This window comes from Juglans microcarpa x Juglans regia, chromosome 6S (genome assembly GCF_004785595.1).
Source record: "Juglans microcarpa x Juglans regia isolate MS1-56 chromosome 6S, Jm3101_v1.0, whole genome shotgun sequence".
In the NCBI taxonomy this organism is placed as follows: Eukaryota; Viridiplantae; Streptophyta; class Magnoliopsida; order Fagales; family Juglandaceae; genus Juglans; species Juglans microcarpa x Juglans regia.
Window position 1 is genome coordinate 13,252,628 of NC_054605.1, and position 22,985 is coordinate 13,275,612.

At 36.0% G+C, this 22,985-nt stretch overlaps 3 protein-coding genes across 6 annotated transcripts; 2 read left to right on the top strand and 1 right to left on the bottom strand.

Annotated features, from left to right (window-relative positions):
* Positions 1–1,352: 1,352 nt before the first annotated feature.
* Positions 1,353–3,860, top strand: LOC121237314 (pentatricopeptide repeat-containing protein At1g79080, chloroplastic). The gene has a single exon (XM_041134004.1). The coding sequence runs from the start codon at positions 1,736–1,738 to the stop codon at positions 3,440–3,442; it is 1,707 nt and encodes a 568-aa protein (XP_040989938.1). The 5' UTR covers positions 1,353–1,735; the 3' UTR covers positions 3,443–3,860.
* Positions 3,861–7,715: 3,855 nt separating this feature from the next.
* Positions 7,716–14,439, top strand: LOC121237789. Of its 2 annotated transcripts, none has more exons than XM_041134666.1 (3): positions 7,716–8,116; positions 10,373–10,537; positions 14,120–14,439. In XM_041134666.1, the coding sequence occupies exons 1-3, from the start codon at positions 7,870–7,872 to the stop codon at positions 14,152–14,154; spliced, it is 447 nt and encodes a 148-aa protein (XP_040990600.1). In that variant the 5' UTR covers positions 7,716–7,869; the 3' UTR covers positions 14,155–14,439. The 2 variants fall into 2 exon arrangements, with proteins under 2 accessions (XP_040990600.1, XP_040990602.1); XM_041134668.1 differs by having other exon boundaries at positions 10,373–10,438.
* A 1,003-nt stretch (positions 14,440–15,442) lies between these two features.
* LOC121237788 (O-methyltransferase MdmC-like) lies at positions 15,443–22,321 on the bottom strand. 3 transcript variants are annotated; one of them, XR_005934975.1, is made up of 10 exons: positions 22,231–22,321; positions 21,133–21,534; positions 20,913–20,966; positions 19,042–19,125; positions 16,805–16,930; positions 16,542–16,609; positions 16,232–16,301; positions 15,896–15,960; positions 15,741–15,818; positions 15,443–15,647 (listed from the first exon to the last, which is right to left on the bottom strand). XR_005934975.1 is itself a non-coding variant. In XM_041134665.1 (10 exons), the coding sequence occupies exons 2-10, from the start codon at positions 21,472–21,474 to the stop codon at positions 15,597–15,599; spliced, it is 939 nt and encodes a 312-aa protein (XP_040990599.1). In that variant the 5' UTR covers positions 21,475–21,534; positions 22,231–22,321; the 3' UTR covers positions 15,443–15,596. The 3 variants fall into 3 exon arrangements, 1 of the variants encoding a protein (XP_040990599.1); XR_005934974.1 differs by lacking the exon at positions 22,231–22,321 and adding an exon at positions 21,936–22,175 and having other exon boundaries at positions 21,133–21,538; XM_041134665.1 differs by having other exon boundaries at positions 15,896–15,955; positions 16,226–16,301.
* Between the last annotated feature and the right edge of the window lie 664 nt (positions 22,322–22,985).

Below are 22,985 nucleotides of genomic sequence, written 5' to 3' on the forward strand. Positions count from 1 at the left end.
GTGCATCCACAAAAGCTACTACAATTTGCATGGGAAATTCCGGTGGGGGAAGGATTTCAAGAAAGAGAGAACCTGGAGTAAAGCGATTCGATTTTAATCACTTGTATTGTTGTGTATTGTCCTCATTCACCACTTTCTTACTTGTCTTGTGCTTATTGGAGTGCTGTTTTTCTCCTATAAACAACAGGGATGTCTAGAAGCATTTCCCTTTTCAAAAATCAAAATTTTATTCATATTGTGCATATGTGAAAGATAACAATCAATCATCTTTCAAAAATTCAAGTTTCAAACTTTTAATTTTCAAATATATCATACACATGTGGAATATGCAACTTGATGCTTTATGGAAAAATATTATTTTTTAGCCTTAATCCTATTTAGATTTTTGAAGAGATGTACAAAATTTACTCTAAAAACTTTATTTGTAAGCTTGTTTCCTCTCTTAATCATGCTTGATATGTTGATGTGCTTGACTCTATTATGTGTACAACTTAAGCTTGAGATTTATTTATGCTTGAACTTATTTGTTATCATTAAAATCTATATGTAGATATATAATTATATGATCCTTGAAATCTTGGGCTCAACAATTCCACGTCTGGAAAGTTTATAAGTTTGTTTCTATAAGATCTTTTTGTAGATCAGAATATTTCTTTTGAGTTCCAAATAATTTTTTTCTAAAAGCTCAAGTCATTTGGGATTAGAACTTTATTTAATTTTCATTTGAAACATACAACCAACTTAAAAAATTAAGATCGAACGTGAAAAAAGGGAGGAGTGAAATATGAGGTGAGAATGGTGATAGTTGGAAATTAAGATATGATTATTGAAGCTGTAATATTTGTTTTTTTTTTTTTTGAAAAAGCTGTGATATTTTATTTAGCTAGTAAATGTACTGGATTGTTTGGATTGGTTTTAAAAAGTTCTAACAGCTTTCTAGAATTTTTTTCTCTCTAAAAGTAAAAAATATATAAAATATATATATTTTTTATTCAAGTTCATGTTCTAAGTTCTATTTTTACTATTAAAAATATAAGAATTGCTATAAATACAAATAAATTATTTAAAGTAAGTTTATAAACTGATGAGACTTTATAAAATTCGTTAGATTTATTTTATAATAAAATAATTTTATAATCTGATATATTATATTAAATTGTATCAATTTGTAAGGTTATAGTATTTCTTAAAAAATATTATTTAAAACAGTATAAACTAAAGTATTTATCTAAAATTATTATTTAAAAAAGAACAAACAAACAAAGCAATTGAGAGCGGTGTTCTGGAAGCGTGTGAGGGCGCGTGGCGAACACCAATCCCCAACGCTTGGATAACGAGAGACGGAGGTGTGGATGGAACCGGAGTAATGTGAGACGCAAAAATCCATTGCACGAAAAATAGAGCACTGTTGTGCTCAAGTACTTGCTCTCTCTCTCTGTCTCTCTCTCTCTTTTTTCAGAAGAATCGAGATTTATAGAGAAACATCGTCGAGTGAAATCCAGCGTATGTTGATCCATTTTTTATCTTCTATCTCTTCCTCTTCTGTTCTCTCTGAACCTTTATTTTGTTTTCTGGAAAGCAGTCTCTGGACCTTGGATTATTGACCTCATATAGTTCTTTCTCTTTCTATATGCTTTTTAATTTGTTCATACTGAAGTGAACATATTGAGTGTTGTATATATAATAGGACCAGTTAAAAATCTCTACTGTGTAAACTACGTTTGATTCTTTACCCATGGCAACCGTACTGAATTCAGTGTCCCCAGTTGGTAACCCATCACCAGAAGGTATCAGAAGGGGTAATTATGGGTTCTTCTCACACATCCCAAATCTCCATACTTTTTCACTAAACAAGGGATTTTCTAAAGTTTTGGCATCCACCCAGATCACCATTTCTCCAAAAGATACTGTTTTCACTCTCCCCAACTGGAGGTATGGGAAGAGCGACTCAAGAAGTAGGGAACTTAGACTCAATGACGCGTTTCTTCATTTAGAGTATATGGTAAGGAAGGGCCAAAAGCCTGATATAGCTCAAGCAACTCAGCTCTTGTATGATCTGTGCAAAGCAAATAAGATGAGGAAAGCGGTTGGAGTAATGGAGATGGTGATTGGTTCTGGCATTATACCTGATGCAGCTTCATTCACGTACTTGATCAACTATTTGTGTAAAAGAGGGAATGTTGGGTATGCAATGCAATTGGTTGAAAAAATGGAGGAGCATGGCTTCCCAACCAATACTGTTACCTACAATTCGCTTGTTAGAGGACTTTGTATGCATGGAAACTTGAACCAGAGCTTGCTGCTTTTGGATCGATTGATGCAGAAGGGGCTGATCCCAAATGCATTCACATACTCCTTCTTGCTTGAGGCTGCTTATAAGGAAAAAGGAGTGAATGAAGCCATGAAACTATTGGATGATGTAATTGCGAAGGGTGGGAAGCCTAATTTGGTTTGTTACAACATATTGTTAACTGGGTTGTGCAGGGAAGGAAGGATTGAAGAGGCGATCCGTTACTTCAGGGATTTCCCTTTAAAGGGGTTCAACCCAAATGTTGTGAGTTATAACATTTTGTTGAGGAGTTTGTGCCATGAGGGGCGGTGGGAAGAAGCAAATGAGCTTCTGGCTGGGATGGTTGGCGAGGAGCGCTCGCCATCAATTGTGACTTATAACATATTGATTGGTTCGCTTGCTCTGCATGGCAGAATTAAACATGCTCTTGAGGTTTTGGATGAGATGATGAAGGGACCGTTCAGGCCTACAGCAGCTACTTACACCCCGATAATTGCTCGTCTCTGCACAGAGGGGAAGGTAGATCTTGTGGTTAAGCATTTAGACCAAATGATGCATCATCACTGTAATCCTAATGAAGGAACCTACAATGCGATTGCTCTGCTCTGTGGTGTGGGGATGGTGCAAGAGGCATTCTCTATAATTCAAAGCTTGGGTAATAAGCATGATGCCTCCATGCATGACTACTACAGAAGTGTGATTACAAGCTTGTGTAGGAAAGGGAACACTTATCCAGCATTTCAGATTTTATATGAGATGACAAAGCTTGGATTTAAGCCAGATTCTTATACCTATTCCTCTTTAATCAGAGGATTGTGTACAGAGAGAATGCTAGATCAGGCCATGGAGATATTCTGGATAATGGAAGAAAATAACTGTAGACCTGATACTGACAATTTCAATGCACTTATACTTGGGTTTTGCAAATCTAAAAGAACAGATTTGTCTTTGGAGATTTTTGAGATTATGATTGGGAAAGGGTATATTCCCAATGAAACAACTTATACCATTCTTGTGGAAGGGATCGCCCATGAAAAAGAAACAGAGCTGGCAGCTGACGTTTTGAAAGAGCTGCAACTTAGACAGGTGGTGAGTCAGAGTACAGTGGAAAGACTTGTTATGCAGTATGACCTCGAGGGTTTGCTGATATAGATAACATGAGGATACCGGGAGTATAGAATGAAGCAAACAGGACCATGGGTCGTGTAGGATAAAGATTCTATTGTTTGGTTTTGGGAGCTGTAGATTGCACAATGAAACAAAGCCACTTTTGAAAGATTGATATTGTATTTCAAATGTTTAGAAGTAATTGAGTTCATGCCTAGGATCTCAGCTTTGCTGTAACGAGGTTTTAATTTGCTTCAAGGCACTTTGTTTGTGAGTACTTTTACTCATTCAACACAATAATTTTAGTCTAACAGCTGATATGGTATTGGTGGGTCAGCATAATCTTTGGAGCTCCTTTGTAGTTGTAACTGCTTAACCTTCCTATCTGTTATTTCATATATTTAATTGCTGTTACAAAAAAAAAGTTTAAATTTAAAGAAGAGAAAATAAAGATTTATATATTGCTTTGTGCTCTTGAGCTTTTTCTATACTCGCAAGCTTTAAAAGTTCACTGTGATTTGTAGAGTGTCAGATGGTAACAGGATCATACACTGGGAAGCTGGTTGAGTGAGTGAGGGAGGGAGGGAGGGAGGGAGGAGACCATTGAGTGACCACGGTCACTGCCATGTTGCGTTCCCTTTTTCTTCCTAGTAACGAATACGATGCAGGGCTTCCCTTTAAAGCATGAAACACCGTACCATTGGGTTACCACATTTACTTATATGCTTCATCATTTTGACATTGTTTGCGGGAATTTGAGCAACTTAATGTGAACGTAGACAAAAGGTCGAATGGCTAGCGAAAACCAGAACCATAAACATTTCCAGAATCACTAATCTACTGCTTCCTAATGACCGCCGTCACAAGTGCACTTGGTCCCCGGGGAATGGAAGGTGGTATTATAGATAAAAAAAAGGCACATATTCCCCACAACTAGGGAAGAATTCATGGCAATTCACCTTTGCAACTCACATATTGAAACAAGTAGGCATCTTTCTAGTTTCCAGTTTTATAGGTTGTTCTGATGAGAAATCACAGTGGCCGGTGGACATCTTAAATCTTGCTTGGAAGCCAACCATGGATCCATCCGAAATCTTGCACCCTAATCCAACTCTTTGATCTCAACTCAGATGACCTTCTTCACTTTCCACAAGCTGTCAATGAAATGGATTTAGAATGGTGGGCACATGCTCTTCTAGTTTGGCAGCTGTGTGACAAAAGACAATACTGCAGAGAAAGCTGACGCTTTCGTCTCAATGTCATTTAGCTGGCATCACAGATAAAAACAGTAGTGCAGAACACTTTGCAAGCTCGGGGCAATCTCTTCCCCATCTCCAAACAAGTCCCCATATGGCACCTCCATCCGAGAATCTTGTAAAACCAGATCACAATAATGTTTCTGTTTATGATATGTTTTCCATGCATGCAGCAGTTTTTCTAAACCATCCATGCATAGGCTAGGAAAGTTTAGATTTCAAACCCCAGCATAGGAGAAGCAAATGCAGCTTAATAGCTTTTTCCGAATTAGACAATAAAAGGGTCCTGGATTATCATTTCTTTTGCAGAGTGATATCTGAGCTATCGATTTAAGTACTTGACTTTCTGATTTGAAATTTAGGTTGCAATGTGCTTATTCCATGTAACTTTCAGGTGAAAAATGAACACATTCACCCCAACTTTTCAATTCGTTTGGATGCTTGAGATGGTCTCACCGTACGAGACGGTTTCACCTAATCTGTGTTTCAACTCAAGCCGTTTGGATTCGAAAAATATTTTATTTTATTTTATCTTATTTCATCTTATTATTATAATTTTTATAAATTTTTAAACAAAATATAATAAATAATTCAATTTTTTCAAATCTTAAAATAATAATAATATTAAAAAATAATATTCTAATAATATTTTTTTTAACTTTTATCTTCATCTAAAACCCTCTCATCTCATCTCTAAATTCGAACCAGTCGAAATTGCCATAGCCTGAGCTTTGAGTTTGAAAACTTCAGGTACTTCTGGATTGGCCAAATTTTGTGAAACACAAAACTATCTCAGCCTCAATTTTAAGTTTTCCCATTTCTGTTCATTGAGAAGACCCTTCACTGACTATACAATAAACTTGTCTATAGAGTCTTAGGTTGCGTTTGATTTTCAAACTCATTTAAGTTCAATCTAATTTTAACTTGAATCTAACATTCAAACATTCAACTTTTAAATTATTAAACTCATCCCAACTCAAAACCTTCTTACACGTGGGATCCATAATTTTTTTTAACTTAAAACATCTTTATACGTGAGACTCACAACTTTTTTCAATTGCTCATAAAAGTATTAAACTCATTTTAACATCGAAACATACTATTTACTCAATTTAAATGAACTCTACATAACTCATTTCACTACTTAACTCACTATTATTTAAAATTCAATTTAACATCCAAATACAACTTAAAAATATCTGAACAATTATGTTGCTAAACAGAATCTCTCTCGTAACTGCAGGCTTACATGCACACCACATCATTGACTCCCCGGTGGTACATGTAAACTTCACGCACACCACATCTAACCACAAATCTCTAAGATATGCCCATTCCCACCATCGCCGCCATGTGAGCCCCAAACGTTGGCAATAAGCGATGAGATGAAAGAAGAAGCTAGACAAGGCCACTATAGTTCCCCATTCACAGTTGCAACCTTAAAACTCCAACTTCATAATCTATATATTGGAATATAAAACAAACTTTCTTCCTTACCTCTATCAAGGCCAAGGAACAACCGATTAAATTAATTGTACGTGTATCAAGGCCAAGGAACAACTTTTAAACTGTCGGTTTGTTTTGATTTACATTTTATATTGTTAATTGATCAATGCCACACATATAATCATTTTTACAATCTTTTATACAATCATGTTTGAAATTGATAGTACTTATGTAAAATTATATTACTTTTATAAGTTATTTTATAAAATTGTTCGTCATTTAACAACATATAAAAGATTGTGAAAAAAATTATATGTGCATCATTTTTCTTGTTTAATTATAATTTTAATATGTCGATGATAGATAAAAAAAAAAAAAAAAAAAAAAAAGCTACTACAGTTGTAAAGAGATTCTATAAAAGTAAATAAACTCACAAATTAGCATGATTTCTGTTAATGCCTTAATTTACACAACAAATCGAGAGGACAGAATTATCTCCGACCCACGATGATGATTTGGTTTTCGATATGGTGTTCTTCGCATTCATCCATAACATAAATAGCAAGTACAAATAAAGAGAGACATAGAGATTTAGATGATTCAGCCTAATGCCTATGTCCACGGGTTGTTTGGGGGTGAAACCTATTATAATGGGTGCTTTTACAATCCCTTATGGTCTCACATATCTCATAATATAATAAGGGAATTTAGGAAATATGTTTTGGTGTTATAGTGGAGTTTGGCGTAGGGAGCTTCTGTGGAGAGATCTTGTGTGTAGAGAGCTTGTTGAGAGTCCGTTCGTTTTGTGGAGGATCTCCTCATATATATAGAAGTCCAACTTGCTTTGTGAAGCTTTTTCCTGTTAGAAATTTGAGTTATTTTCCTCTTATGAGTTTATGTGTCTTTCCTCTTAGGAGTTTGAATTAGCTTGTCATATCTCTTCTTGGTTTTATCTCTTAGCTTGGTCTTCGGCTTTATCTTGAGTATAAATTATAGGCTGCTGATTTGACCCCTACAGACGCCTGTGATTCTTAAGGATGATTTACTGAACAAGAAGGCATTGCGAATCTTCAAGTCAATAATCTGCAGAATAAATTTTGAAAATTGATCTCTGGTTTCTAATTCAGTTCCTGATTTTCTGTTTATTTTGTGCTAAGCGGTGAAGAGCACAACTTGAGGAGATAGGCGGGAGATACACTCAACTGCATTTGATGTGACTATAGAGTTCTACTTTGGCTGGAGATGTACTCAATTGCATTAAGTGTGAGCGTGAAGCTATGTTTTTTAAGGGAGATGTACTCGATCGTATTAAATGTGAGCATAAAGCTCTACTTTGGCGGGAGACGTTAGATCTATTTTATAATAAAAATAATTTTACAATCTAACATATTATATTATGACATTATTTATTTTTGTACAATAGCTAAAGTATTTTTTTTTTAAAATTATGAAATGTAAGAGTTATTTGAAAAGTTAGTCCTCTACTTTTCATTTATTTACATTTTTTTTCAAAAAAAATATATTTTTTATTTATAATTTTTTTACCATTTTATGAATGATGGATTTATAAACGAAATATAATAAATTATCTTCGATTATCTAATATCGGGATTATGAGAATTGAGATGAATAACGATTACTCTTTTCTCGGCAGTCCGAGGAGTATTTGGGTGATGACATAGATGTAAATGTTGGATTTGATTGGGAGGACGAACAAATCCCCAGCAGCCAAAGAACCGATAATTGGAAGATCTCTGCTGAGCCAAATTAATGGAAACCGCGGACGACAGCAATTGCGATATCATTGAGGATGATGGCAGTGTTTCTTTTCAAAATCAGACTCATGTTTTCCCGAATCCACAATCTGAATCCGATGTTGTTAAGAGCTCTTCTGATGCTGTGTCCAGAGGGCTGTCTTCGACGCTCGCCACTGTAATTAGGGACTTCGATTCCAGAGCTGAGGACGCTCTCAGAAGCCAGGACCAGCTCTCCTCCGCCCTCCATCGACTTACTCGAGGTTTAATTTGCACCTGGATCACTCTCGCATTTTACTTTTTTATTTTGTATTTTATTTTTTGTGTGTGCAAGTGTACTTGTAGAAGTGAATTGCAGTATGATATGAATAAGCGGCACCAAAATCCTTCAACTAGTACAACTTCCCTTACTCATCATTACTGGATTTCTAACTTGTAAATCAGAGCCAAACTGTATCATTCAAAGTGCGTGCATATTCATGGGTATTTGTAAGTATCGGTGCATTGGCGCATTCTAGACTTTCACATATTTCGTCCCTTTATGATATCCTGGGGGACCTTCGGTGTTTGGAGGTTAGAAGCATCGAGCGCTTCCACAGTGATGGCTTTTGACTTATGTTCTAGAAAAGGATGCACTCTCTCTAAGCTTGAGATAAGGAAGAGGTGTGCAGATGGGGTACTTGAATGGCCTGATAGGCTAGTGAGTTCTTACTAGTGGGCATTTGGAACCATTTTGTATGGCATAAGATGGGAGATTCTGGGCCTGGGGGCTCAGTTCTAGCATGATATTTGGCATGGAGAGTACTCTGTAATTAGCATTTCTTACTTTGTTTGATATAAATGAGGACAAAGATGTATTTCTGGCTACATGTTTGGGCAGGTCTTCAATAACCATCATCATCAAAATCTGAAATTTGATTTGGAGTTGGATAGAGTTGGTAAACTTTTGGTTGCATATCTTACATTGTATGGGATGAAGGTGGGGGTGTGGGTGGGCAAGGGAGGATGTGGTAGTTGTAGAGGCACTGGGTACTGATAATTGTAAAGAACACGTGATATAAATTACAACAGATCAAGGAATGGTATATTTCAAGACATAAGAAACCTGGAAATACGGTCCAGAGTTGATTGACTTGCTTGTGATTTTTCAAATCTCTTAATGGAGTCATAAAGTCTTATTTATCTTAAAGTTTGAATGCCGTTGGTATTTGTTTAATGTTCTTCATTTGTTCTAGACATTTTGTAAGCTACAATATTTCTGTATTTTTAGATTTTCTGGGCTGACTGTACAATGGTCCCTGAGTTATCAATAATGTTTTGGTCGTTTTATTAGTAGTTTAAGTATATTCCAGCTTAGTTTACTTGTTAACTCGACTAGGCCTTAATTCTCATTGGGGCTGCCAATGTGGATTTTTTTTTTCACTCCGCATGGCTCTGTAGGGATTGTACTTTTGTTTAAATCTATAACAAGAAATAGCCATATTTCAAATAGAAAAAGACATGGCCCAATTACCCTGTACATACAGGACAAACACCTAATTGAAATAGAAAAAGATATAAAAGAAAGTCATGAAAACTTTGCCCATATCTATAGTGGCTGCACAAAGATAGAGTATCAAAGAAATAAATTCTAAGTTCTTCCATTGCTCACAATCTTCAAAGAATGTTAACTGTAGCCTTTTACAGATAGGAGTAACTAACACTATAACTTCAGATGAGGGTTTGAGTTGCATTGAGTTAAAGTTTCGGGGATAAACGACAAGAGAGTAATAATTCGTGGACGAAAACTGTAATTATCCCTGGAAAATAATAACTGGATAATTGTTTGATAGAAAATGCTTGTCTACTTAATGAGCCTTTGCTTGCATTTATTATATGATGTAAAATTTTGATTTGTTCCGGATTAATATATATATATATATATATATATATATATATATATATATATATAGAATCCCTAATGTTGGCTGTCAATGATTTAAGAAAATTATATAGAATCACCTCATTCTATGATTGCACCTGATCCCACCTATTTATGCAATTTCTTCTTCCCGCGATATGAGATTTGGTTTAAATTAGCTCAGTTATGCAAGGCCCGAAGGGGCCCCACCCGGAAATTGACCTGGTTTCCATTATCTTCCTAAATTGCTTCAGTTTTTTGCAGTAAACCTTTCATCCAGAATTGTATTATCTTACATATTGCCTTATAACTGAGACTGACAATCGGTTGTCAGAGCAGCAAGCCCAAAAATGATTTTGAAGGATAGCTTTCACAGAACCTTTTGACAGGATACCTTAGAAACCATAAATATGGACAATGGTCTTAATTAGTCAATAGAGGACCATGATACTTTGCTGGTACATGGCTTATAGACTTGTAAATTCTGTAGTTCCTTGTTATGGATGTATGTGAGATAATTTAGTTACACTCAGATTCTATGCTGTGCCTTTTCCTTGTGTAAATAGAAATTATATGTTTTGAAGTATTATATTGACATAAGTACCACATGCTTTGACAGAACTTGATCAACTGTTAGAAGATGCACCATTACCATTCATCATGCAGCATGCTGCCAAGATTTCAGGTGTTAGAAAGAGAGTTTCATCACTGAATTCAGTTTTAAAATCCATACAACATCGTTTTGATAATATAGATCGAATGCTATCTATGGGCGTGTTACACGGTACTCACAATTCTCCCTGAATGGCATGCTAATGTCCTTTTGTTTTCATCATCAATGAGTTTTTACTCTTTCAGTACTTATCTTCATTCTTGTAATATATTCAGTGATTAGTATACTACGTTAGGTGTAGTCTACATCAATGGGTACCATTAGAATTTCTCAAATTCCTTCTATATCTTGTCCATTGCAAGGGCAGTATTATTTTACGAGTAAAGCTAATAGATGTGTTAAATTCTAAAGTTATATGTTAATTGCAAGGGGATCATATTTATTTTGTGACAAGTAAAAGTATTATATAATATCAATAAGAGTAACCAAGTACACTAAATGTATACAAGAAAATCCCTAACCCATACTAGAGAGCTCTTACTGCCCCAAAAAGCCCGCGAAAAACTACCCAAAATACAACAAGCCTAAGTTAGAATAAATCATACCTCCCCAACTCCAACCCAATGTTGCCCATAGCCCAACCTCCACTCGAAATACCCTCTGTGCGAAAGACGTTCTAACCTCTATGCCTTCGACTTGAGCTACCGCTCTTAACGTCATAGTTGATTGCACAAAAAAGACGCTTCAACTCTCTGCTTTTCTTAAAGCTTGATTTGGTATCACGCGAGTGGCTCGTCTCAATTGCAGTGATTAGAGCATTAAACTGGTTTTCACATCCTCCATGTGAGATTCCCACAATATGCTGAATCTCATTAACCTTATGCAAAACCCAATCTGAAGATGATCCATCTATATTGTTTAATGGAGGAAGAGATACCAAAGGGACAACGTCTTCCCCCGACATAGCGCCCGACATAGTTCCAAACGACACCAACGATAAACCCTTGTTCAAATCTTGTGCCTCCTCAACAACTCCATTGGTACTCTCCATTAGAGATTCTGGGTTGGCAGCCAATCCCTTCACCTCTGGTGACCTTGTATGGTGCAACTTCGACTAACCCTAACGTCAGTGTTACACCATGATCACGTGATGGAACTAGAGCCAAGGGTCCCATCGTTGTAATCTCTGTCTTCCCACCGTGCTCTAAGCCTTCCATAGATTTTGCTCCTGTCGTGGACTTCTCAGATACCCAACCTGTCACCTTCTCCGCCATTATGACTGGGGACAAGTTAGTAACCTCACTCAAGTGTTCCGTAGAAACTTGCATGCATTTCTGTTACTGTTGTCACCGACGAAGGAATGCTGGCTTGGGGGTCTTCGGGATTGACAACGGAGGTTACCGGTGCCGAGATAAGGGTCTCCTCTGGCCGGTGTAATAGAAGTGGGTCCATAGGCCCAAGACTTCTGTTGGACCGTGAAACTGGTCCAGAAGTGGAGCCCTTCTCAAACACGGGCCCGTGGAGCTTTGGCCTCCATTTCAGGTTTGGGAGGCAAAATGGGCTTATGCGGCCCAACCCAAGTTTGGCCTTCCCTTTGTCTGGCCTCAAACTATTACACCCAACAGACTTCCTTTTTCCTATTTTTAGGGGGCGCATACGTTGGTCCAAGCCCAGGCCCAAACCTTTGATTATCTTAAAAATCCAACACTTAATTTCCTTTCTAAACAATTTCAAATCCTCCTTTACGCTTGTTACCTCCTTTTTCAGACTATGCAGATATCTCTGCAACTCGTTTTCTCCTGGACAGCTATCCATTTTAGGTAACTCGTGTCTTGCTCCTTCCCTCTTCAGACCAAGTCCCACTGAAAGTTCCCCTGCCATGCCTCCCTTTTTGTGTTTTTGTTCAACTACCAAAGGATGACTCGGAACTCCATGCGCTGCCGCCCTCTTCCCTGCACCACCCACCACCACCTCTGTGTCCATCTTAGACTGCCTCACAATCTCCTTCCCCTTCTCTACCTCTTTGTCCATTTGTGGTGCAAGGATTGGAGCCTTCTTAGCCAAATTCTGTTTTAACTCCATAGAAAAGCTCTTCCAACCCTTTCCTTCCACTCCTTCTGGGATTGCTAAGAGACCATGACCCCCCTACTACCACCATAGTCAGTTACTTCCAAAAAATGCCCATAAGCGTTCGACCTCCTATGAGCAAACAGAGCTTTGATTCCATCCCTATATGTCTTGAAGAAGTCTTTCCTTCCCTTCGATAAAACACATTCTTCCACTGTATTGGCTAGCCAACAAGCACTGGCTTGTCTGGGCACTATCCCCTTTAAGAATGCCCATGATTATCCCAAAGCTGTGGAAACAATCAAGAAAGCTAAATGATTCCGGTGAAAGGTCACCAAAACAAACTTCCCATCGTTGGAGTGAGACCCCGGAAAAAACCAAATTTGCGCTGCGAAAACTGAGAAACTGCTCAAAAACTCGATCGCCAGAGATGGTACCGGCGTCAAAAGGCCCTTATTGGAGTCGCCAGTCTTGTCTGTGGTGGTGGAGGTGCCGGAAACACAAATCAAAAGCCAGAGGGATGGCCGATGATGGAACACAGATCCCAGAGTCGGATCTAAGCAAAGAAACCGTGTCGCCGAAGGGCTGACCAATGTCGGACGACCCTCGGCGAGACGCTGGGGGTCGGCGATCTTGTCTGTGCCGGCGGTGCAAAGTCACTCGCCAGACTAGAGTGGGTGGGTGAGTGACGGAGTTGTCACGGGTGTTCTCTCTGATGAAGAAGAGACGATGATGGAGGCTACGGTTTAGAGAGAGACAGCGATGGAGTGAGACGGGGATGGAGGCTAGGGTTTAGAAAGGCCGATGGCGAGAGAAGGACAGCACCGGAAGGACGAAGGCTAGGGTTACGACTCTCTCTGGACGAAGGATACGTGCAAGGGGATCACATAATAGACCATTTTCAACATTGCTTGTTGAACGGTACCCTTAGGTCCCGTTTGGTTTCATAAATGGTGTCAATCTATCTCATCCCATCTCAACATCCAAATACTATTCAAACACAAACACTTTTCAATTTCAAAATTTCAACTTTTTCATCTAATCATTACAACTTTTCCAAACAAAAAACAAATTCAAATTTTTTTCAAATCCCAAAACAAAAGTAATATTAAAAAATTATATTCTAACAATGTTTTAACTTTATAATAATTTTATTCAACTTTTTCTCTCACCTTTCCCAAAACTCCAAAAAACATCTTAACTAAAACCATTTCACTACTATTCACAAATTGTCTTACTGCTATTTTCAGATTTCTCATCTCATTTGTGTAACCAAATGAGGCCTTATGGGTCTACCTAATGGCCTTCAAGTCTTAATCCACAATATCTATTTTATATGTGCTGAACATCCGTCTTTGTCATAGTTTAGTCTTTAGATACTTCCATAAAACTAATATGTTGATTAGTATAGGCACGTCAATATGGTTCAACACTTTACTGTATAAGCTGTGCTTTGAAGAATACTAGGAAATAAGTTAGATGCACTACTTTTTTTTGACTGAAGTCGGATAACCTAATAGCTACGAAAATAATATTATGCACTTTTAAGCTCTCACAAGTGAAGAATTTTGTGGATTGTAATCGGAAACCTGATTAAACTCATGATTGATGATTTGTCAATTTGTTTTACTTTGTTTTCTTATTACTTCCCATTCTTGGAACTGAAAAAGGTTGTGTATCATGCAGAGAAAATGGGGGTTGAAAGTTCTGGACAACATTAGCATTGGTCATGTATTACAGGTGCTTGGAATCTTTGGTACATGTTCGATTTTTATTCTTCCTCCTTTTACTCATTCCATGAGAATTATTTCTGTTGTGATGGTGACTGCAAGTAAATGAATTATGATTTTTCCCCAAGAATTGCAAACTTCGGTTCTTGGACAAATTTGTGCTTTCCGTCCACATATCACACACATAGGTTCAGTTTATAGACTTCGAATACACAATGTCTAAGCATTAATGTGAAAAGAACCACGGTTTTTATAAACAAGTTTTTTTCCTTGTCATTTTCATTTTCATTTTTTAAATAAAATCTGGCCGACTACCACCTTGGTCTGTAAATTTTGGTCATTGGAAGCCTTTTGCTCCCAATTTTTATGGAAGATGTCGGGAGTTAAAGTCGCCTTGTATCTCAACCAAGGCTTCTTCAATCTTTTTTCTCCATTCACTTAGAAGCATGCCTTTATCGCCTCTTTTGTCGAGGATTTGAAGAAAGGAGTGAGTTTCTAAATCAAACTCCCCAAAATAATGATAGCAGTGCGTCTCGTCAATCCGCCAAATGGTTAGCCATCTATGGGGATCCTCTCATTGTTTGGGTTCAACCGAGGAATATAGGTAGAGACCAACTTATTAAGCCGATATAATTATTTTTATTTTCATCAGGACTACCTTTTTTGTATTGTTATAAGAGTAATTAGTAAGTAATTTCTTACTTATTATTTTATATAAATATTTTTTAACAGCATGATATTTTGTAATAAGATAGAGATTACTTCGTGTCATCCATATTTGTCAATGGCTCGTCACGAGCCATATCTTGGGCAGCTCCATGGCTGTGTGCCCATTTAGCTTCCTTTTCGGAATCCCTCGGCCAAAACCATAAAAGTAATTGCAGCACAGTAGGACGGACACCTGAAAAAAACTCAATCCAAAGAGTGTCTTCTGAATCATAAAAAGGAAGGCAATTCACATTCCCCCATCCACAACAATAAGTTTATAAATGAGATTTCCAGTCAATTATTTCCAATCATTATGATCATCAAAGTTCTCTTAACACAGAAAACCTTGAGATACTTTACGGATTACACGGACTAAATATGATCGAACCTGCTAAAGAGATCGACAAAAATAAAGTGTGTATAAGCATCAAATTGTCTACATTTTTTCAAAAAATGTCAAACAGTATCTAAATAATTGGGAAAACTAGCTTATAATTCACAAGAAAAAATCTATTCATCATTAATTTTCTTGTCATCTTTTTATTATTCCATGATGTGGTATTAGATGATAGGTTCACAAATGAAATATAATAAATAGTTTATAATCATTTAATACCACATCATAAGATGATGAAAATTCAGATAATGAGTAGCATTACTCGTACTTGATCGATCACCGAAGATATTATTATAAGCCATGTCGATGAATAAAAAATCAGCTTTTGCTATGAGGTCATCTTTTTTTGGCATATGGTCATGCCATCTCCAATAGGTACCTAAACAGTCCAAAAAAGTTTTTAAGGTTATGGAGCAACTAAAAGGAGTCTTGCAAGAGCTTGTCAAAACATAGGCAGCAAGTTCAGACCTACCATACTAATGTTTACACGCTTGTCCTCCAGTAGACGCTTGTTGAAATTCCTGATACTAACTGTCTTGGCATCATTTACCTACTCAAAAGAAGACTTTGAAAAAATCAATTTCATTCCAAACAGGCAAATTTATAAAATAAGAATCATTGACTCACCATGGGGTCAACAACTTTTCCATGCCAAAGGACATTATCAATCACAATGAGACCCCAGTCCTCACCTGCAAAAGGAATCTAACAATTAAATCCTTACCAACTGCTTGCAGGATAATGAATCAGAAAATTTGTGAAAGAAGTCAAATGGGATGGGCAAATGGATTTGTTACAGAATTTTTTTTTTTTTTTGGTTTAATGTCGGGAAACCTCTCCAAGGCAGGGCCCTTCGGACCCACCCCTACAGAGTAAACCCCGGGTCTTGTGCACTGCACCCTCAAAAGTTTCCCTACACGGAAGGCTTCGTTACAGATTAATTGTAAAAATAGTTACTCTTACCAGTTGTAGAAGCAGTTCAAAGTATTCCTGATTCATCCTCTTCTCGGCATCAACAAATGCAAAATCATAGCTGAGTAAAATGTGAATAGTTGCAAAAACAATAATTTGTTATCTCTGTCACTCGGAAATAGCGAAAAATGCCAAAAATAAAGTTTTTGGTGAGAAATGATATGGTAACAGGACTTCAAATGTATGGCTATAAAATGTTCACACATATATGGACTCAATTCTCAGTGACAATTGCACAACATCGACAACAAGCTGTTTATGAAAAATGTAATACAATTTTAACATTGAATGCTGTGTTTACCTGCAAGCTTCACCATTCAGAATCATTGATTTTAGTGCATCAGCAGCAAGTCCATATCTAACATCCACCTAATGGAAATAAATTGTTTGAGAGGATAGAGAAAAAATTAAAAGAACTAGAAGTATCAGAAACAGTAATGATAGGATTGCATTGCTTGAGAATATTATAGGCTCTTCCAGTTTAATTGATGTGGTTTTAGTACACTTGAATTAGTACAAACTGTATATGCCACATAAAAAAATTAAAAACGAGATAACTACTACCTTGTGCAAAACCCCCGCACGCTCATAGTACTTCTTTGCAATCTCAAGAGACTTGGCATCTCTTTCGCAGGCAACTAAATGACCTGATTCTGGGAGGACCAATGCAATTGCCAATGATGAATATCCCTGAATAAATCACATATTGCATTAAGAGTTAAGGTGGTAAGAAACTACTTCATTGAATTTGTAAAAAATAAACCTCTATACTACATGGTAAAAAATGAAGTCATGAAAATAAAAAAGGGAGCTTCACTCTGGGTATTTATAATATATTCATTACCTTAAATAAACATAGACATCCATGATATTGATGAAAAGGAAAAAAAAAAGAGCGTGTTGGACCAACCAGGTAGCAGTATATTTCGGGAGTTCATTTAACCTGGATGAAAAGGTTCTACCAGGTTCACCAAAAAAAAAAAAAAAAAAAAAAAAAAAAAAAAAAAAAAAAAAAAAAAAAAAGAAGAAGAAGAAGAAGAAAAGAAGAAAGGTTCTACCAAATACTATTTGAAACTAGGATGTACTTTGAAGAAAAAAGAAAGGGGTAAAAGAAGAAATGAAGAGAAACAATGTAAGCATGTTGGTCACAGTAATGTTGAGTGGATATTGAGTTGGTAACTTCCCACCATGTTATACCTACAAGGGAGTTTTTCACTAAATACAAAGCACAATAACTTTCTAGTATGGAAATACATGACTGGCATAACAGCCAGTACAAGGAAACTATTTTAGAAGTCAAATTCCAAGCAGGCAAAGAAAACAAGGAGTTGCACTATCCATGTATGATACCACAAAATAAATTGTTTTTAAGTCCTAGTTCGATCTTGATGAGCTGCCAGTATTTGACGTAACCAAGTTTTGTTTTTAATAAAAAAGTGATTTTCTCTTGGAAGAAAACATGAGGTGGGAAATGCCAAGTTTGAGATTTCTCAATGATTTTCTTACGGATGCAAATCAAAGAGAATTTATGAGGTTCGGGTTGGATATTTCCACTTTAGCATCAGATTTACATGGACACGCGACTTTGTTCAATTCATAATTTTGGTGAGAAAATTGCATTAATTTTGAGTAAGGTAATTCCTTGTATTGGGCCCATTGTTGGCATAGATCTCAAGCTTTTGGTATAGAGTTGATAAGATACTACAATATATTTTACAAAAGCAGTTTATTCATATCCGTCCCACGGTTTCCCCTTCAAGTTGAAAGCAATTTCCACATAAATATTGGCTTTATGTACACAATTCATTTGTTCTGTGATTGAATTGTGTTCTCTGATTGGTGATTTTGGTTAGAATATCTTTTGAGATTGCTTGAGATTTTCTATTGGGTTTTAATTTTCATAAGTTTAAGGTGTGGAGTTGTTATATCACCAGTTGCCTCAAAAGTTTGGGCTCATTTGTTTTCAAAGATGAGATGAGATGAGTTGAGATTAAAGTTAAAAAGTTAAATAAAATATTGTTAGAATATATTTTTTAATATTATTTTTGTTTTGGGATTTGAAAAAGTTGAATTGTTTATTTTATTTTGTATGAGGATTTGGAAAAGTTGTAATGATGAGATGGGATGAGATGAGATGAGATGTTTTTTGAAAACAAACGAAGCCTAAGTTGATGAGAAGATGTGAATTTTGTCATTTAAGTGATATCCAACCATAGTGATCAGCAGCAAATATGATTCAAATAGAAAATTGACTCCAAAGTGGTCTTTGTTGGTCTAGTGAGCAAAGGTATACTGCTGTCTGGTGGTAAGTTGTTTAGAATAAAGGTACTTGTTCAATGTATAGAAGGTAAATAAATTTCTTCTAAAGACTTCTATGCCACTAACCTTAATGGAACAACAGAAATGTTTACCACACGTTATTTGTGAGAGCCAAATGGTCAGCAATTTTTTCCAGTATGTATGGGTATTACTTGTGAAGTGTTACCAAACTAGATGCAATTTTGATAAATACTTGCGTTGAGCATATGCCAGCATATGTAATTCTATTTCAAATACTTGAGAATGTATAATGCAGATATTTTAGTAAGTTTCATTACTTCACATTAAGAACTTTGAAATTTTGCTTACATAGGTATATGTAACAAACTAGACTAGAGAACTTAGAAACCAAAGGACCTAATCTCATGGAAACTTGTCTCAGATTATAACAATAAGTAGAAACCAATACTTGTGTAATCAGAAAAAATGCATTGAGTAGTCTGCTGAAATGAGTCAGTTAAATTCAAATGAGATATACGTACAGTATAAACACCAACTTCAATGCACCGCTCTGCCTTAAGAATCTGAACAAGCATTGCAAGAAGCTGTGCCTGATCAGGAGATACCTATTAAGAGCAGTATGATGTCAAATTTCATGCACACAAGGAATTAAAATCAAACATTGGACATTCCGTACAACATTCTACTGAGAGAAACTAATTTATCCTAAGAGTTTAAGGCATTGATTGAATTCACTGAGATAATGATCATCCACCAGTTAAATTGCATACAACTGCTTAAAAATTCTGTAATAGAAGTATAATTGATCAGGACCCATGAAAATAAAATATTTGAAACTAATGTACCAAAAGGGACATCACGTTCTCTAATAGAAGAACGTTATTAAGACCAATGTACTTTCAACAAACGTATCTTCATCTTGAATCAATTAAGCTGACACAAGTTAGTAAGACTAATGTACTTTCAACACAGATGCCTTCTTCTGTGCAGAATTGTAGCTGACACAAGTTACTTAATTGGGAAAAAAAAAAAAAGAAGTCTCTGCACGCTTAATCAAGAGCTTCTTTCCTTCATTTCAGCTCAAGCTTTATGACTGTTGCATTTGATAGAAATTATTATTATGTATCTGTACCGATAGAAGATGGAAGCATATAAGGAAGGGGTGGCCATGTTTTGCAAACCAAATTCACTTTGTAGTTGGTGAGTGCATTCATATCAGATTTTGGCAGGACGTGTGGTGTGGAGACCATGCATTGGAAAGGGTCTTCCCAGCCTTATACCGTATTGCAGTTAATAGGGAGACTTCAGTTGCTGACGTGCGTTTATTCTCTCATGGTGCGCACCTGTGGAATATCCTTTTTAATAGGGATTTCCATGATTGGGAATTACCTATGGTTTCAAAATTTTTTAGCTTACTATATTCCATGGAGATTGCATTGGCACGGCAAGATAGTTTGAAGTGGAGGTCTAATAATCACAAGTTATGTACAGTTAAGGCGTATTATAGCATTTTGACAACACAACTTGATATTACTCCGTTCCCTTGGAAGAATATTTGGAGATCTCATGTGCCTTCTAAAGTAGCTTTTTTTGTTTGGAGTGCTGCTCTTAGGAAGATATTGACCACGGACAATTTGAGGAAGAGAGGATGTATAGTGTTGGATTGATGCTACATGTGTAAGAAGAATGGAAAATCTGTGGACTATCTCTTACTACACTGTGAGGTAACAAGGGCATTGTGGGATGAGATCTTTCTAAGGGTTGATGTTGCTTGGGTTATGTCTATGAGGGTGGTGGATTTGTTGGGATGTTGGTCAAAGTTGCAAGGCTGTCATCATGACAGCCGTGTGGAAGATGATTCCATTGTGTATTATGTGGTGTATTTGGACGGAAAGGAATGCGCGCTGCTTTGAAGATAAGGAACGCACAATGACCGAGTTGAAGAATTTTTTTTCTCCACACTCTAATGTGTTGGTTTTCCACTATTGTATTACATGGGGACAATGTTCACGAATTCTTGTCTTTAATTTATCGCTTTTAGAATGTATTTAGGAGTTCCTATGTATACTTCCTGTGTATAGGAGCTATGTCTATTTCCTTCATATATATAATATCTATCCTTTACTGATCAAAAAAGTAAATAAATAAATAAAAGGTGGCTTCAGAGCAAATACTCCCATGCAAACCACAAACTGAAATTCAGGCACCAGCCAAACCCAACCAAATTCAAAATAGACTAATAGGAGGAACTAGAAGCCTCTGCATACTATAATAATTAAGATTTGCATACTATAATAATTAAGATTCTTGGATGTATTTAAATCAGTGTTCAGAATTCTGCATCATGCAATCACAAATAATATTAATAACAGAAGGGAGCAGAAATGAATGCCTGCATCTGACAACCACGCATAGAGGCAGTCTCCTCTCGAAGTTGCCGTAGAATCTGAAATAAAACCTCCAAAAACATTACAAAAGGCAAGTATATAAAAACTAATTGATAAATTGTTACATATAATATATAAATATATATATATATATATATTTATATCCAAACAAGATAATATTTCTTGAGTAAAACTAGAGGGTGAAATAGGAAATAACTTCAATACCTCTGGCTCTCGAGTGTTGGCAAGGATGTAATCATAAAGGCATGGAGTAACACTAATAACCTGCTTATTGCCGTACTTTTCATCATTAACAACAACAAATGCATTGGTGGAGCATCTTCTTAAGAACTGGTTTGACTTACTGTTGCATGTCCGTAAGCCAAGGCGACCACTACTGCACCTCTCGGAGGAGGCCTTGACTGTTGAAGAAGTAACAACAGCAGTAATTGCAGATACTGGATGGAAGTTTAGCATTAGTCTTGGAGATCTCCGTGGGCAAGCTAGATGTTGAGAGGATAACAAAGACCAACAACGATGAAGCACCAAGCTGCTGCTGCTGGCCATTCATGAATGAACTAAAGGCAAGACAAGATAACGTCTAACAACAACAGCTGAACCGACTAGCTGATATTCAAAACAAGACAAATGTAGAACATCAATAGTTTGAATTGAGCAGTGTTAGTAGCTAAGCTACCTGGGAGTTTTGCGGTAGGCTTAGGACTTATCCTCTCTTTTCTAAATATTTAGACTTGGCAAAAAAAAAAAAAAAAATTACTTAATTTCACTTTTACTACTTAGAAGTGATAAGAATCCCAACTAAGCTAATATTTCAACTACTAGAAATACAACTAAGAAGTCTATGCCTATTAAAGAATCCATAATAATAGAGATTCCTCCATTAAGGAAATGCATATTAAATCTTCTTCAGAACATGGCCATAAGAAATTAACGTTAGGAAATTATTCAAACACCTGGGCGGCAAGTAAAACGGAGAATAATAACGAACGAAAATAATCCCAAACCTGAATTTATGACAAATGGGTATCTACTACAAATGAATGAACATACAGTTGGAAGGTTGCTCAAGTTCTAGAGCTATTTATAATACACTAAAGAGGAGGAAGAGCTCAAAACAGGTGGCAGGAGTGGTTGGTAAAAAAAAGTGACATAAACCATCAAATTCGGTAGATTTTAATGGCGTACTCCACCTTTACGTTCGCAGTCATATCCGCAAGTAAAAAGCTAGTATGTTCCAGTTCTTAAGCTTATAGAACATGGATGAAGATCAAAGAACAAGAACAAGTCGACGAATAACGTTACCTCGGATGCGCGCGTTAACACGTTACAAAATGCATTTCATATCCACCCGCTCACTCTATTATGTAGTATATGATTCTAATAAAGAAGAGTATTCTTATTGTGGTGCACATATAGAGGAAGAAAAGTTTTGTTATGTACAAGTAAGTTTACATATTAATCTGTGTATTAATACTGTTATCTTCATATTCTAAATTTAAATTAGCATTGTTTTTAATAAAGTTTACTTTCTGACCAATCATATTGAATGGGTACGTATATTAGTGCGCAGAATCGCTTATAACTAGATTTTTCCGAAAAAGAAATGAGTTATGGTTTAAAATTTCCCGTCGGAGCCAAGCAGCATCCTTTCTTAATGCCCTATTTTATTGGAATAAGAAATTATTTGTATATAAATTTGTACACCCTCTTTAATAAAATTGAATAAATTTAAAATTTGGGTGAAAAAGTCTATTTTTTAATAAAAGGTTTAACTATTATTTAAAATAAGTGTGCCCAATTTATAATTTTGTAGCTTTAAAATTATATTTAACATTACTCAATTTATCTAATTATATTTTCTTTTAAAAAATGATATTTACAGTTTTAAGATGTGTAAGTCTTACGTAATATTTTTGAAAAAAAATAGATAAATTTAAGATTCATATAAAAAAATATATCTTTTTTAATGATGAATTTCATTTTTTTTAGAAAAAGTTTGTGAGATTGCGTTTGGTTAGTAAGATGATATTAGATATTCTATAAATAGTAATGAAAAA